The sequence below is a fragment of the Myripristis murdjan genome, chromosome 10, assembly GCF_902150065.1.
Source record: "Myripristis murdjan chromosome 10, fMyrMur1.1, whole genome shotgun sequence".
NCBI lineage: Eukaryota > Metazoa > Chordata > Actinopteri > Holocentriformes > Holocentridae > Myripristis > Myripristis murdjan.
The window spans coordinates 20,744,149-20,760,376 of record NC_043989.1 but is presented as its reverse complement, the minus strand read 5'-3'; the positions used below and the strand labels follow the sequence as shown (position 1 = coordinate 20,760,376).

The window sequence follows — 16,228 nt, the reverse complement described above, 5'->3', positions numbered from 1 at the left end:
TTCAACAACAGCTGGTTGAGCCGTGCTCACGCTGACCAATAGGATCAGGCGCTGTTATCATCGGCTGAAAAAAAATCCTGACAGTCGCCATGATACAGCAGCGGAAACGGGTGAAGTAGCTAGAAAACAAAAGAGAACACGCACTCGTCCTCGCGATTTGGTATGCTCTTGCAGGTAAAACGGCATCCCACTGTTTAGCCACGACTTGTTTTCACTTAATGCACCTTATTCTCAAACAAATGTTGAAAGCGCCGTGGTCAGTCGCCGAAATAAGACTTCTTTGAATAGGAAGTGGCACAGCTTCGAAAATTTTGGATCTGTTAGCTTTTAGCAGGCTAATAGGAGCTAAGCTAAATAGCCTGTCTTTGCTTTGCTAACCCAGCATTGTGTAGCTATGTGGGAAGCTAGCCGCTCGCTGTTTTAACTCTATGGCAGCGATGCTCGCTGTTGTAAGCTAGCAGCAGCGGCTAGCTAGCTAATGCGCTGTTTTGTGGCCTAACGTTAATGCGCAAGTCAGTGTTTTGCCATTATGTAAACAACAATTTAGCATTTTCTTCTTATATCACTCTTTGCGTTTCCTGCTCGCCCGCTTGGGCATGACACTAACGCCTTCCAATTATTCAATTTCACTACATTTGAGGGTACGTTTGGTGGAACTGTTATTGCTAGTTAGTTAGCAAGCTATCTAGCTATTTAGCGTTTGTTATATTCAGTTTTTGTTAGCTAGCTATTTAGGTTAGGCTACGCTAACGAGCTAGCGACAATGAGAAGAAAAATCGCCTAACGCTAGCGTACGTTACGTGATTTAAAAATGTTATATTGTGTTCAGCTCTTTGAGTCACCATACATAATTGTCATTAGCCCAGTTTGTTAAGTTTTGCATGAAAAAAGATTCAGTTATCGGTATTTAGTGTAGACTATTATGTAACTGTGTAATGGACTCATACATCGATAGGAAGCTTTTTAAATGTTAATTGGGCTGAAATATAATGAAACGAAACCTTATCATTCCATCCTAATCTGTGCAATAACTTGTGTTTTGGGTTAATGTGGTTTGAGTGCTTTGTGTACCATGTGCTTTTATAGAAGCTTGTGATCAAAATTTAGTATGCACATGAACACTATCTGATTTCAGATCATAAACGGCACCAGGTGATCCTCATTTAGACCATTGCAGCTTAGGCTTCAGGGTGGAAATTATCTATGGATTCACAACATTGGATGCCACATCTAGAGAAGTTGTACACTGCTTTGTAAATGACTTTTTTGTAAAGAAAATTCAGCTCACTTTAAAATTGAACTTGTTCGCAAAGTGTTATAGGAATGCCCAAGGAAAAATATGACCCGCCAGACCCTAGGCGGATGTACACAATTATGTCCAGCGAGGAGGCAGCCAACGGGAAGAAGTCATACTGGGCTGAGCTGGAAATCAGCGGTGAGTATTGTCAGGGAATTCATGGACGTGGAGAAGAGATCCAAACTTTGGTTTAGTACTATGGAGAGGGTGTTTTATCTTTGTTTTCCTGGCCATGATATTTCTCCTGGGAGGTTCCTATGATAATGTTGATTACAAAAAATGTTCAGCCTTCACTTAGTGGATTTAATGGGGGTGCAGAGTTAAATAAATTCAGACATTGTTTTCCAAGTACTCCTGAATTGCATGTTATAGTAGCATGCAGGGGTGTCATTCTCCTGTGCATATTTCTTTACCCACTACCTCTGCAGGTCGAGTAAGGAGTCTCAGCACAGCCCTGTGGTCTCTCACCCACCTCACTGCCCTACACCTCAGTGACAACTCATTGTCACGCATCCCGCCAGACATTGCCAAACTACACAACCTTGTGTACCTGGATCTCTCATCCAATAAGATCAGGAGCCTGCCGGCAGAGCTCGGCAACATGGTGTCTCTCAGGTAAGTTACCTGGAGCTGTAGTTGTACTAGTTTTTATGTTTTGTTCAGTGAAAAGAATGGACAGGAGTGGCTTTTATAGGGTTGACAAAGATTTCTAATTTGTATAGTCATGCATGTGTCTACTTTTTTTTCCAGTCCTGATCTGATTCAGATACCTGAATGTGGATATTGTGATTAGGACACCAAAGCCCCTTTTCTTGATTATTATTATTTTTTATTATCATTATTTTTTGGTGTAATGGTTTAAAGTTACATGATGCTGTATTAAACCACACAGCACTACTTAACCAACTGTTGCTAGCTCAATCAGTTGCAGACTAAAGGGCTTTTACATGGGCGACGAAAATTGCCTGGCCTTCATTTTCAGTGAGAGGTGAGTGGAGCAGTAGCATGGGGTGAACGATGCGGGTGGGCATAGCATAACATGGGCTCGTCCATGTGCCACTTTGTGGGACATGGCCGAGCATGCCCATGCTTGTATGCAAGTGCCTGCCTGCCTGCTTCCTCAAACAGATTTGACTCAACCTGAACTTTTAAACTGCTCAACCAGTTGTCCATTCACCAAACACTAGGTACATTCACCAAACACTAGGTACATTATTTTACATCTAGGTCTACTATCAAATGATGCAATTCACCAAACTCAGATCTGGAAGCTGGCACAGGATGTACCCTCCCCTCCCACTGCTCCTGCTCCCATAACAAAACTAAACGAATGATCTCCCACTCCTGTTACATATGTCGTGTGCCCTCAACCCACGACTGGCTACTATATTATCTTTGCTAGTGGGCAAATTTTTAAGGTTTTAGCACAGGTTAGACATTTTTAAGGTGCATACTGTTTGTGTTGCTTTTCTGGTGATTCTGGTGGTCATTATAGTTACAATGCACATGTCAGCCCAATGTAATTTAACCCTTCACACAGGACACAGTGAGTACAGCCAAGTGGGAGTGAGGAGCCGCATGTAATTTTCGTTGCCTGTCTAAAAAGCCCTAAATGATACAGTGCCTTCTCTGCCTGTACATATAACACATAGAATTTTGGGATACAGGAAAATATGGGGACTACTGGATATCTTTGTGGAATTGTTTTAATTACTAAATAAGTGCCATAACATTTTTGCTATGGGCGTAAAATTGCATTATTATATATTTAAAATTCATAAATATATCCAGTGAGTGCATTACGTTAGTATTGGCGTTGATATTGGATTGGATTGGGCCCAACTCTAAATTTGACATGCCATTTGATATTCTCTGTTGGCATCCGTAATGAGAGGGGAGTTGAGTGTTTGCCAGAGTATACCATAGATCCATTGACATTCTTATGATGGCAGCTAGTTGGCAGGAAGTGTTTGTCAAAGGTGACTGAGGAGCTCGTTCCTCAGGAGGGCAAGTTTCGTATCCTCACTTTCCCCCATGTCCTCAACAGGGAACTGCTTTTAAATAACAACCAGTTGCGGGTTCTGCCATTTGAATTGGGGAAACTGTTTCAGTTACAAACACTGGGGTTGAAAGGTGAGTGGCCTCTCCATGTTTTTATTACCATTATAAACTTAAAATCTCATTTTTTTCTGTTAGTGATAATAAATCCTTGTGTGCTTTTCTTTCAACAGGAAACCCACTTGCACAAGAAATTATGAGCCTCTACCAAGAACCTGATGGCACACGGCGACTGCTCAATTACCTGTTGGACAATCTGGCAGGAGCTATCAAGCGCAGTGAGTCCACCCTCTCTGGTGTTGTTGAGACTGTAATTTGAATTGAAAAGGAAGTGCGTACTGCCAGTCCCCAGAAGACAGTTTTATCAGTTTGTATAAACAGGAACAGTGAATCACTAACACTCTTACCCAGTTTTAATGAACCCCGGTTAAATTGTCTCACTTTGTTGAAGTCTGTCCTCTGTTAGCTGTCCAAGCAAAATTTGCGATAATGATGATGATTTTTTTTATTGTCATTGTTATTATTATCTCATTTACGCACAAGTTAGATCTTATATCTGTAATGTGTTCATAATGACACCCATTCTGAGCAGTGTTCTCCCTCTGTTCAGTACCCACAGAGCAGCCCCCAGCCCGGTCATGGATCTCTCTTCAGGAACCAGACCGAACACGGCCCTCAGGTAAGGACCAAGCCATTAATATGTAAAGTGACCTAGAACACATCCACACACACTGCCTGTCTCCTTTACCACAAATACAGAGTTGTTTACTTGAGAATTGATAATTTATAAAATGATAGTTTGGGTTTTTACCATATACTGGTATTTGCAAGTGTAAAGATTTTCCCTTTCTCCTTCCCTGTCACACTTCATCGAGAGTGTTATTCTCCAAAATGATTGAAGTGCTCCTGGCCCACCAAAACGGCGCAATTTTGATCTATGACCCAAAGTTGAAAAAATGTTTTGAATGATGCACAGCAACAGAATGGTAGTTGGGGATGCATTATCAAAGCTCTTTTACAGTCTTCTTGCTTGGTAACCGGTGGAACTATTTTCTTTCCGTATCACAACCCAACAGCTTCATCTTTCGGTTGTGTAAGAAAACATGGCAATGAGGGTAGATGTTGAGTACTCATACAGAAACAAACAAACATGAGGACTGGAAAAGAGCGTTGATAATGAAGTTGAAAAACACCTTTGTTGCTGCGCATCCTTCAAAGCTTAGGCTTTGGCTCACTGTGTAATATCCTGTTGTTTCCTGGGTTAGACCCTCATTATTCATTTTGGAGTAGGACTCTATGGATGAAGCGCTCATTGTGGTGACAGGGAAGGAGTTGACCAGTCAGACCTGGAGGATTTGTTACACTTGTGACATAGCAAATTCCACTATATGGTTAAAAACTCATACTATCACTTTGAGACACTTTTCCACACCTTAACTTAAACAAAGAGACGCTTATTGTCTGGAGCCAAAAATACTGTTTCCATCAGTGTGTAGTTCAGCAGAATATTAGGTATCCTCAAATGTAGGTTTCTTTTCTTTTTTTTTTTTTTTTGGGTTGTTGTGTGGGCCGGGGGTGCTTGTGAGCAGAATCTGCAGATTACCAATCTCTGCAGCAATCTGGTGATACACAGCAGGGAAACATTCTGTAATAATTACCACAGCAGCATGGAGGAGATCATGCCTCCGTGCCTATCAGACTCATTTTTTTGTGCACCGTTATGACCGTATGAGCAAGGACTACTTGTGCTTGTGATGTTTAAAAACCTTTGAAAAAAAGTTTATTCCAGCTACCACCACTCCCTGTGTCAGGGAGCCAGATCTAATCTCATTGTGTTTTCCAGAACTTTAGCGAAGCAGAGCTACCATTTCTTTTTGGAAAGGGCAAGTTCATATTTGACTTGGACATATTCATGTAAGGGTGCCCTGAGAAGGAACTGCAAACTGGCAGGCAAAATATTTTTATTAGGTTTTTTTGTTTGTTTGTTTGTTTGTTTTTTGTCTTTTTTTTTTTTTTTTTTTTTTTTTGTCTTTTTGTAAGCTTGAGCGCTGCATATTAAAAACTTTGTTTTCAATCCCATGTTTCCGAAACAATCAACTTGGGCACTGAGCAAATTGTAATGGCAGGAACGACACTGTTTTATATTTTTGTGTGTGTGTGTGTGTGTGTGTGTGTGTGTGTGTGTGTGTGTGTGTGTGTGTGTGTGTGTGTGTATCTGTCTGCAGCTAATCTCGCATATTATGAAGCCTATCAACCTCTTTTTTTGCACAGTTACGACTGTATGATCAATGACCTCTTGTGGTTGTGGTGATTCAAAACCTTTGAAAAATATTTTTATACAGGAAATGAGTGCTAATGCCCAGTTTAAAGAATATAACTGGAGCGTAGGAATGAGTGTCACATTTTAGGTGTGCTTGTTAGGTGAGGGAATTTGGTTAATAAAGTCTGACTTAATCGTTCTGTAATGAAATAGAAATTTTATGCTTTGTATGATCTCTGTGGTGGGTAAAAAAGTTGCCCCCCCCCCCACACCCCACCCGCCTTTGTATGCCAATTGTGTTTTTAGGCTGTTTGTATAAGATGGAAAGCTCAACTGTATGCTATGCTTTATTAGGTGCAAAAGATGTAATAATTTTGCCTTAAGCCTATGAAACAGGCTAGCATGCACATGTGCTGCAATCTGTTCTTGTTTTACAAACACAGCTTTTCGAGAGCATTTCACTTGCCTGCGCTCTGAATATTAAGTCACTTGTAGCATTAAATCCCGTCATCAAGCAGCTGTTACTTTACACTATGCATCTTAATTGTTACATATATACACCATAATTCTCTCTTAAGCTGCTTGAACCATGGTTTTGCCAAATTTGAAGTATCTGTATCTACTACACCGTTAACCTTACGTCAATCATCCTCACATTTTGACTGCAAAATGTGCATAATTCCTGTGATGAAACCTGAGCAGCATTAACCAGTGTAAAAAAAAATTGCGAAAAGGGATCTCATGTTATAATGCACAGTGCAACAGTGCTACTACCCAGAATTTCACAGGGTATAAATATTATCCCAGCTACAAAGTCACAGTGCACTCGTGGAACTCATTTTATGTAGGAAAAATAAATTCCAAGCTTGCAATCAAACAAGTGTACTTGAGCTTAATAGGTGCTTAGTTGGAGGATTTGGAGGTATCCATAGTTGGAGTGAGTGATAACCCTTTAACTTTGGAAAGTCCACCTGTTAGCACCACATCACTATGATGGCAGAGAATCACTGAATAGAATATTTAATTCATGCTTGAATGGGCTCAGAACAGATTGAAAATTCCCTCACTACTTGTAGTATCTGAAATACATTGTAGCCTTGACTTGCTGATACCTGTTTGACCTCTGTTATGTTGCCTGGTAAGCGAACGCACACTGTATCTCCTTATGTATTGTTGTTGGGGCTCTGCGTGGTCTAAACACTGCATGCCATAATCTCCCTAAGCAGCGCTCATTAAAGAAAGGGTGAACACACACAACACATACATGAACAAACACAGCCTTGTTCTTCTTCCAAGCACCTAATAATTTCCAATAAAAATGGGATCCATATGAATTGATTGGCAGTCCATGAGAGCATCACCACTGAATGCCTTAATAGTTCTAAGAGTAAGTCCTTGTCCTTTTTATCTCCCCAGCGCTGTTTTCTGTGATGTGCTACAACGTGCTGTGTGATAAGTATGCTACACGACAGCTATATGGCTACTGCCCCTCATGGGCTCTTAACTGGGAGTACAGGAAGAAATCCATCATGCAGGAGATCCTGGGCTGCAATGCAGACATCATCAGCTTGCAGGTGAGAGGGGTATCATTTGACAATATGGATGCACTGAAGTGCTTGAAAAGACATCTTTCTTATCTCACTCTCTTCACTCTCATTTGAAAATGTTCTTGCTAATATCAGTTAATTCCTGGGAATGAGATGTGCACTACAGTTACCTGACTGGTACATTGGAACCCCAGGCTTTTCTTATTGTCCATCCTGATACATGCTGTTTGTTGCTTACAGGAAGTTGAGACAGAGCAGTACTACAACTTCTTCTTGCCTGAGCTGAAGGAGCAGGGTTACGAGGGATTCTTCAGTCCAAAGTCTCGGGCTCGGACTATGTCGGAGTCTGACCGCAAACATGTGGACGGATGTGCAATTTTCTACAAGACAGAAAAGTATGCACCTATAATTTTCAGTTGTTTTCTTCTTGAAGATATAATTTTTTAATGGTATTGATAGAATTTTATCAGCTCGTATCATTGCTGAATTATATCTACAATAATGGTGGCCACTTAACTCACTTGAGTCAAACTCCTTTCAGACAGAACAGCAAAAATGTGCGTGGTTTCAGTTCCTTGCACCCTCTTCATTTGTAATGCCTCCCATGCTGCAATGATTACTTTTCACTGTCAGCATGACCGATAACCGATTTCAGTGAGTGGGTCAAGGGAGAGATCAAAGTCAGTGTGCTCTACATCAAAATGGAATGATAAAGGTCACATCTAAATATGTACTGTTTACTTTATAGCCTAATGATAAAATCATAAATGTCATAAGGGTTGCGCCTAGCCTAGTTAAGCATTACAGGTTTCAGCTGCAAGGACTGGATGATGGCCAGTCCAGTAAAATGTTGAACAGGGCTGGTGCCTAGAAAAAAAATACTTGAAATTCACACAACTTTTGGCTTTAGGTAGATGAAGCTGTTATTCATAAAGGTACCAACAACTACCACACTGTCACATTCTGTGTGTCCGCAACATTAGCCCTGTATGTGAGTAAGACAGATCGCTGCATGTGTTTGCAGCTGAACATCGTCTTACCAGCCACATGAATTAGCCTTCTGGGGGTTTTTTTGTTTGTTTTTCATTTTGTTTGCCAAGTCCTTGCTGGTTACAGTTTCGTTTACAACCATACGTCTATCTCCTGTCATAAGGGCTTATCTATGAAAACATTTCAGCAGGGACCAGTTTATACTCAGGGAATTTGTTGTTAAAAAATACATTTTAAATGTATTTACAGCAGTGTTTTTCATCCTCTAGTGATAAAGAAGTCAATAACTGCCACAGTTTATGATCACTTTGTGGAAAATAGGATCTTTACAAAGCTGAACCAGATCTGGGGGACACATTTGTAGTGTTTTGGGACCAGTTCAGTTATTCTTGATGTGACCGTTTCTCCTTTTCCACACCATACATCTAAATCTTTGTTCTCTACTTTCTCTTCCCTTGTCTTCTGTTTCCCTCCAGGTTCAGCGTGGTGCAGAAACACACGGTGGAGTTTAACCAGCTGGCCATGGCTAACTCCGAGGGCTCTGAGGCTATGCTGAATAGGGTGATGACCAAGGACAACATTGGGGTGGCCGTCCTGCTTGAGGTTCGCAAGGAGATGATGGAGCTCTCTTGTGAGTAGGAACCCTACACTGATCTTCTAGACTTTTTGCTCAAGTCTTAATAGATTTACTTGCTCCAGTAATTTTGTTTTTTGAATCAGTCTTATGGGATGTGTGTGATTCACTCATAAATTGAGCAGCACAAGAATCCACAAGAAATTCTCTTAATGAGACTGGAACCTGAAATATTTAATGTATTATAAGAGCTGTTACATATGTACATGGTACTTTTCCTCCTTCCAGCGGGCAAGTCGCTCCATGGCATGGAGAAGCAGCTCCTACTGGTAGCCAACGCCCACATGCACTGGGACCCAGAGTACTCGGACGTTAAGCTTGTCCAGACCATGATGTTCCTGTCAGAGGTGAAGAACATTGTGGACAAGGCCACACGCAGCCTCAAACTGTCGTCTGTCTCTGGTGAGACAAACGCCATTCCTCTGGTGCTGTGCGCTGACCTCAACTCCCTGCCTGACTCCGGTGAGTGACGCAGCCCTAACAGAGTTCACCTGTATCCAACCAGAGGAATTATCCAGGATAATGATACCATGGGGTGATAGTGTCAGTCTTATTCTGCTGATCTGACTTTATTTTCCTGAATGTCCCCAATTTTGGTATTGCTGTCAAAATGGTTGTTGCCAGGACCTCATGGTACAATTCGGTTAAGATACTATTTGAGATATGTTGAGCCACAATCTGATTGAATTATTTCCATTATTCTTCATTTGACTAATTAACCTTAAGTATTACACATTTGTATGCACAATTTAAACTTGCTCACTTAGTTTCACTTAATGTCAAACGTAAACATACATCAATAAAAAAAGGCTCAGTTCTGTCAGATTTTTCCATAGACTGTTAAACGCCCAAGTGCTTAAGTCAGGTATGTGAGTAGGTTTGTGGATTTATCCATATAATTTAATACTTGATGTCAAAATGTAGGTTAAAGGTGATGTTGGATTTATAAAGTTTGTCTCTCCTACTAGCAAATAGGCTTTCCACCGATCTGATCGGCTATATATTGGATTGGCCGATATTTTGCATTTTATGCAACTTGTGTGATCGGCTGTAATGTCTTAATTCACCGATCCAATCAATGACGTCATTGACGTGTTGAAACTTGTTGCAGATGCTCCCATTGCATTGTTTTATCTGTCTCATTTACTCCGAAGAAGTTCCACACCACCACCACTTCATCCCTTAAAGACTCTGGTGAATATGACCTGTCCTGTCTACCTCTCTCCAGGCGTGGTGGAGTACCTGAGTACAGGCGGAGTGGACTGCACCCACAAGGACTTCAAGGAGCTGCGTTACAGCGACAGCCTGACCAACTTCAACTGCAATGGCAAGAACAGCACGTCTAACGGCAGGATCACCCACGGCTTCAAGCTGAAGAGCGCCTACGAGAATGGCCTGATGCCTTACACCAACTACACCTTTGACTTCAAGGTGATACATTAACTTTTTTTTTTTTTTTTTTTTTTTTTAATTATGAATGTATCCAATGATGTTGTGTGTGCATGTGTACAAAGAAAAAGGAGATAAAGGAGCAAATGTTGCAACTTCTGACATCATCCGTGCTTTGTGCCCTATTGCAAATAAACACAATATTTTTGTTTGTGGTTTTTGGGCCAATCAAAGGTCAAGCCAGGCTCTCTGTGGAATATACTTTCACTTGTTAATGCTGCAATCATGCTTGTACTTACCATACATTATCATATCATACTTAACATTGTAACTGTGTTTGTATTGAGGCAAATTTACAGTTTTGTAAGATATCATGGAACTGTCACTTTCATGTAAAATTCTTCAGAAGTGACCCCTGTCGTCTTCTTCCTGCAGGGTGTCATCGACTACATTTTCTACTCCAAGCCTCACCTGAACGTACTGGGTATCCTGGGCCCTCTGGACCCCCACTGGCTCCTAGAGAACAATGTCAGCGGCTGCCCGCACCCCCACATCCCCTCCGACCACTTCTCCCTCTTCGCCCAGCTGGAGCTGCTCCTGCCCAACCTGCCCGCCCAGGTCAATGGGCTCCACCTGCCTGCACGCAGGTAGTGAGTGCCCTACACCACCAGGGGGAGCTGCAACCACAGCCTCTCCCTCCCAACCTTCCTCCCTCCCACCTACCAGCTCTTCCCTCCCCCTGCACTGGAGGAGGAAGACAAAAACACAACCTGTAAAATAATCGTACAGTGAGGTCTGGCCGACAGGGATTTCGTATGATGTTATAGATATTCTATATTTTTCTTTTTTCTTTCTCCTTTTTTTCATTTTTTTAACTGCTCGAGTCAATCCTGTTTGTGTATATTATTTTGTGCTTTTGGACTCCCTTTCTTCCTCAAACACCCACCCACCCATTTATGTCTTTCTAACTGGAGGGGATGGTAGCTCACTCAGATTTGTCACATAAGGTAATATTAAGATTAAGACAAAAGGAAACTTAACAGTGGCTGAGGGGAGAGCATACACCTTAAAATCTCCAAAGCTGATGGTCTGCCTGTCTGTCTGTCCTGTACAAAACTCAAACCAGCAAAGACGGCGGACTTGTCAGTCTCAGACCTCCATCATTGGCTTGTGCTTGTTTTCCCCTCTCCTCTGGGCAGCCAGTGTACTAAGTCAGTCTTTCTGTGATGCAGGAGGTGTTTGTTGACTCGGATGTGGTTGAGTTTTAGAGCAGCTTTGAGCTGGTAGTTTGGCGTCCCTCGAGGTGGGAGTAGTGCAGCTTGAATATGAGGTGAGATTTCCTGCTGTCATTCTGTGGTGCTGAGGCCTTTCGTGTGATCACGGCCTCCCGTGGTGCTACAAGTTAGTCTACACCTCTGACCCCGGCCCTGGTGCAATAGCAACCAAACCCACAGATGCCTCAAGAACCAGACGTCCGAGAACTGCATTCGCCTGATTTCAAATGGGCAGTACATAGTTAGTTTGCAGAGGAGGGATGTTGTGAGAAACTGAGAACAGCTACCATCCTGTTTGCAGACTGTTTTCACTCAGCTTGTATAGTTGTTAGATTAGTCTTATACTTTTGAGCTCATATGGCCCATGTACCACCTTTTGGCCAAGGGGCAGGGGATTTAGGCTGATGGGCAAAGCGATGGGGGACATTCACAAACCTTTCTTAAGAGCTGGTTGCTTTTAGGCAGAGAGTGAGTAATGGCTGATATACAGGAGTAAAACCAGCATTCCTCTCACTGTCTGGAGTTGCCATCCAACTCCACACATGCACGCTCACACATACACACACACAAACACACACATGCACACGCACACACAAATTTGCAGGCAGATCTGTAGCACTGTCTCCGAGGCCAGTAGTGACTTTCCCCAGCCATAAATTCCATACACAAAAGCAGTGGTTTTTTTCACAAGTGTTTGTACAGAATAGAAATCTAGATTCAGTCTTTACATGATTGTATATGAACCACAAAAGACCTGTTTTCTGGCGTTTTTTGTACTAAGAGTAAATTATGATCAGATTTGAAAAAAGAAAGATTGTATTGTAAACTATGGCTAAATTTTTATCCAGTTAATGTTAAGATGAATTGATATTACCAGCTTGTACAAAAGACGTAAGAAGAGGTTGTTCGAGGCGTTCGCTGTCACTACTTTGCACTCCCCGTAGAATAACTGTAATTAATGTATCAGTATTGTTTTTCTTTTTGTTCTCTCTGCCGTTGTTTCGATTTGCGAGCATATTGCCGCGATTGTAAATAGACACTGAGTAAACCCTGCCTGTTGCTTCTTGCCCATTAACAAAGCCATTGATCCACACTGCTGCCATCAGTCCAGACAAAACGACATGTAAGCATGAGTCACAGCCCACCAGTGACTTCACATCTGCTCCTCCATACACAAACACACACACTCACACAGAAGTGACGTGTGATGCAGTGACTGACACAACCCCAGCAACCCATATAATTCCCACATGTACAAACAGAACATTGTGCCTCACTGTAGCAGTTGTCGTTGTCTTGCACTATTTACAATCGGCGAACGCCCGAACAACCTTTTCTCCTTTTATTTTTAAATACTGTTGAGACATTTGTGAAGATTTTATGTCCTTTTTTGTTTTTTTGTTAATGTTGATTTCCTTTTTTATGAGCTGTGACAATGTTATGATGATGTGTATATCCTTCCTATTCATTGAGCTCTCTAGTAATCAGGTATGCTATATCCACCAACCCTCTCTCCTCTCCTTACGGAACATGACTAGGATGTCTTACCTTTATAACTCCACTCTGTTGGAATGTTTTGCACCCTCCTTATACCTTAGCACAGCTCCGTTCCCCGGCTCCCGCCACCCACCATCCCCTAACCCCTCGCTCCCTCCCTGGCCATCTGCCCCTGAGATACAGATTTTGAGTCTCACCAAGCCTGACCGTCACCCTAACGCCCTCTCACCCACCCAGACTTAACCTGCCCACTATATTACTCAAGCTGTGTCTTTTAAATCTCTTTTCTCAACCACTTTCTATAGTTCTCAACCCTTGTCACTGCAGCTGTAGTGCCATCTGTGGTCCTCCTGCCTCCTTACTGGACGGCAGAAGGCCCACTCTATTCTGCTATTGGATGAACAAGGGATGAAGGGGCAGCGAGCTCACCTGTTTCTCTCAGACAGGCCACATTAACATGTTGCTACTAATCTGTTTTGTTACGTCACGGACCAACAAGTGAAATCCGTCAGTGGTGAGACTCTTCAACTTCCACAGCCATGTTTTTACACTGATACGACGGAATAATGAGCACTTAGATTCAGATGCAGCTCCCCCCACTCCCTCTCCCCCCAACATGTTATTAGTGAAGAAAGATCTCATCACATTTTAATGTAAATGTTGAAATGAAATTTCAAAGAGAGGGAAGCAAGTAAATAGGAAAGTATAAATTTAGTCTGCAAAATCAAGGTTTATTGTCCCATTTGTTGCCCCCCCCACATGTTTTTTTTTATTTTTAACTTTTTTTCAGTGGAAACCAATGTGTCCAGTTTGATTTTCCTGAATTGCATTAGTATTGTAGTAGATTTAAAGACTAGCTTTTTTTGTAAAGTGTGAATAAAAGATGTATCTCATGTTTCCTTTCTAAAAAGATATTGAATTGTGTTGTTGATGTGTAAATCATGAATTCTATGATGGTGTTTTGATTGCTACATTGTTTTTACTTTTACTCAGTATTTTTCCATACTTTTATCCCATCACAAACCAAATCCTCTGTTCAAATCATGGCGAGACATTGTCTTAATAGGATGATTAGCGAAGCTGAATGTTTCTGATGACGTCTCTTAGAATGAAGGACTGAGTACGGATTGAGTGTCATTGGTATCGGTAAAACTGAGGACAGGGATATTCAGCCTTTTTTTTTTTTTCTACTTTCAGCTTTATTTGGGATGTTGCTTGGCACTAGCTGGGGTGTGCTAGTGCCCGTAGGATAGGGCAGCAGAGCTGTCTTGTGGCTGCAGTTCAGTACTAGAGAGCCCCGTTCTGACTGGTGTAAAACGTGTTTGTCAGACTACGATAAAGATGTGCCGCTGGTAGCTAGACTGGTCCTGTGATGATTTGAGTCCTATTAGTCCATCTCACTCCGTGTTCTTGTGCATCACAGTGATTAAACCTGTTACACTATCTAGCTACTATTTATAGTCACTGATTTGATTCTTGTCTCTTTTTGGTTGTTTGCCCCTTCCACCACCCCTAACTCTGTGAATCCACAGACTGACTCTTGATTGACTGAAAATTGGCGAATCACAGAGCAGAGAAATGTCACCCTGTGAGCTTCAGTGAGTGATCACATGACGTTGGCTTTGTACTTTTTCACTATTGCATTGTGTTTCATAGTTGGCTTTTTAGGCATAGGGTGATCTTCCCAGGCTGCATCTTTTTTTTTTTTTTTTTTTTTTTTTTTAATGGTGCACACCAAAGCTGCTTGTAGTTCAGTTCTCTGTTGACACATTGCGCGAGCTCCCCCACCGACCACACACGATCCAGTCACAGTCTTCATGAAATGTAGGGCTGTAAGGAAAGCAAAGTGCTTTTGCCTTTTCCTTGTATTACATGTACACCTTGCATCCATATTCATCCTTGTCACCGTTTGGCTCAATCTTTCAGTTCATTTCAGATGCATCCTTTTCCAGAAACTTGGCAATAATATCCAGAAACATTCAGACACATTCAGTTTTTTTTTTTTTTTTTTTTTTTTTTATTTCATTTTATCGGGAAACTGTAGCTATCTCACTGTTTCATCTTTCAGACTACAAATTATTTTTCTTTTTACTTCCCATGTTTGTTCTGACATCACAGACCATCTTGTTTCTTCCCATCTTTTTTTTGGTTCTTTTCTCACCCATCTTGTATATTTACTCATCCCCTCTTCTCTGCCGATCTAGTGGTAGTTGTACAATGATCAGGATTGTCTGTCTGTAGTCAGCTGAGTACATATATTGATCTGTGTCACTGTGTTAATGCACTGGACCAACTATTGTTTACCATTCATGAAATACCAGCAAAAAAAAAAAAAGAATAATGAAAAAAAAAACACTTGCACAATGTTGTAGAATGTCCATTTACCCAGATGAGAAATCAAGGCAGCTGTTTTCAAATCAACACATACTGTTTAAAAAGAAACTGAATGGTAAACAATGCTCTTTCTGTTGTACCCCTTAGCCGTCCTCTCGATTCTCTTTGGACTAGATTTTGTTTCGTTTTGTTTTATTCTTCTGTTGACTACAGGTTCTGCTTGTTTCCTTTACACCTACCTATGTATTTTCCTACTTCTGGTTGAAATAAATTCTATATTATCTGTTTCAAGCTGTGTCACCTCTTATTCTTTGCAATGGATATTGAAAATAAATTCTATATCTGTTCTCCTTGTCGAAGCCTCCTTTGCTTTTCTTGTTCCTCCTATTTCTTTCTTTTCATTTCCAGTCCCTTTTTTTTAGACTGTTTAGGATTGACACACTACAAAGTGACCAGAGATGGCATTTTTTGGTGTGTTCATTCATCTGACCCTTTCCTTGGTTCACTAAAGCTCCACACCAGTGACCTTATCAGCCTTTTCAAATGGAACAAACATGCCTTACAAGCACATCACTGGCTCACAAGGCAACATGGAAATCCCAGCTGACATTTGAAAAGGGAGAAGGCGTGTTTCCTCTCTTTCAGTCTTGATGGCGACTGGGGGGTCAAATTGGGAGAAAAAAAAATCCCTACAGGAGCCAGAAAAGTTTAACGTGAAGACTTTGAATAGCATTGGCTGGTCAAGCTGTGTGTATTGCCCTTGTCCAACACATGAGGGAGACAAAGGAACACCTAACGAGCACCAAGCAGCGATCCTGTCCATTTTCAGAGAGTGAGCATTTGAGTCCAAGGTTCAACAAGTCACCTACAGCTTATATTGGAGTGCATTCAAAGGCAGCAGGAGAAAAACAAGCATTAAGTTGAAGAAAAGTTCAGTTAAAACACCGC

The 16,228-nt window shown here is 41.5% G+C and overlaps 1 protein-coding gene across 2 annotated transcripts; it reads left to right on the top strand.

Moving 5' to 3' along the window:
• Positions 1-88: 88 nt before the first annotated feature.
• cnot6a (CCR4-NOT transcription complex, subunit 6a) lies at positions 89-15,571 on the top strand. Of its 2 annotated transcripts, none has more exons than XM_030061588.1 (12): positions 89-174; positions 1,314-1,435; positions 1,726-1,912; positions 3,345-3,430; positions 3,529-3,633; positions 3,966-4,034; positions 7,032-7,189; positions 7,403-7,557; positions 8,629-8,783; positions 9,015-9,248; positions 10,015-10,217; positions 10,611-15,571. In XM_030061588.1, the coding sequence occupies exons 2-12, from the start codon at positions 1,324-1,326 to the stop codon at positions 10,824-10,826; spliced, it is 1,680 nt and encodes a 559-aa protein (XP_029917448.1). In that variant the 5' UTR covers positions 89-174; positions 1,314-1,323; the 3' UTR covers positions 10,827-15,571. The 2 variants fall into 2 exon arrangements, with proteins under 2 accessions (XP_029917448.1, XP_029917447.1); XM_030061587.1 differs by having other exon boundaries at positions 110-174; positions 1,322-1,435.
• The last annotated feature ends 657 nt before the right edge of the window (positions 15,572-16,228 follow it).

Coding starts and splice junctions, on each gene's coding strand:
- cnot6a (XM_030061588.1), top strand. CDS start 1,324: ATGCCCAAGGAAAAATATGACCCGCCAGACCCTAGGCGGATGTACACA. Junction 3,431..3,528: donor ACAAACACTGGGGTTGAAAG/GTGAGTGGCCTC, acceptor TTCTTTCAACAG/GAAACCCACTTGCACAAGAA. Junction 10,218..10,610: donor ACTACACCTTTGACTTCAAG/GTGATACATTAA, acceptor TTCTTCCTGCAG/GGTGTCATCGACTACATTTT.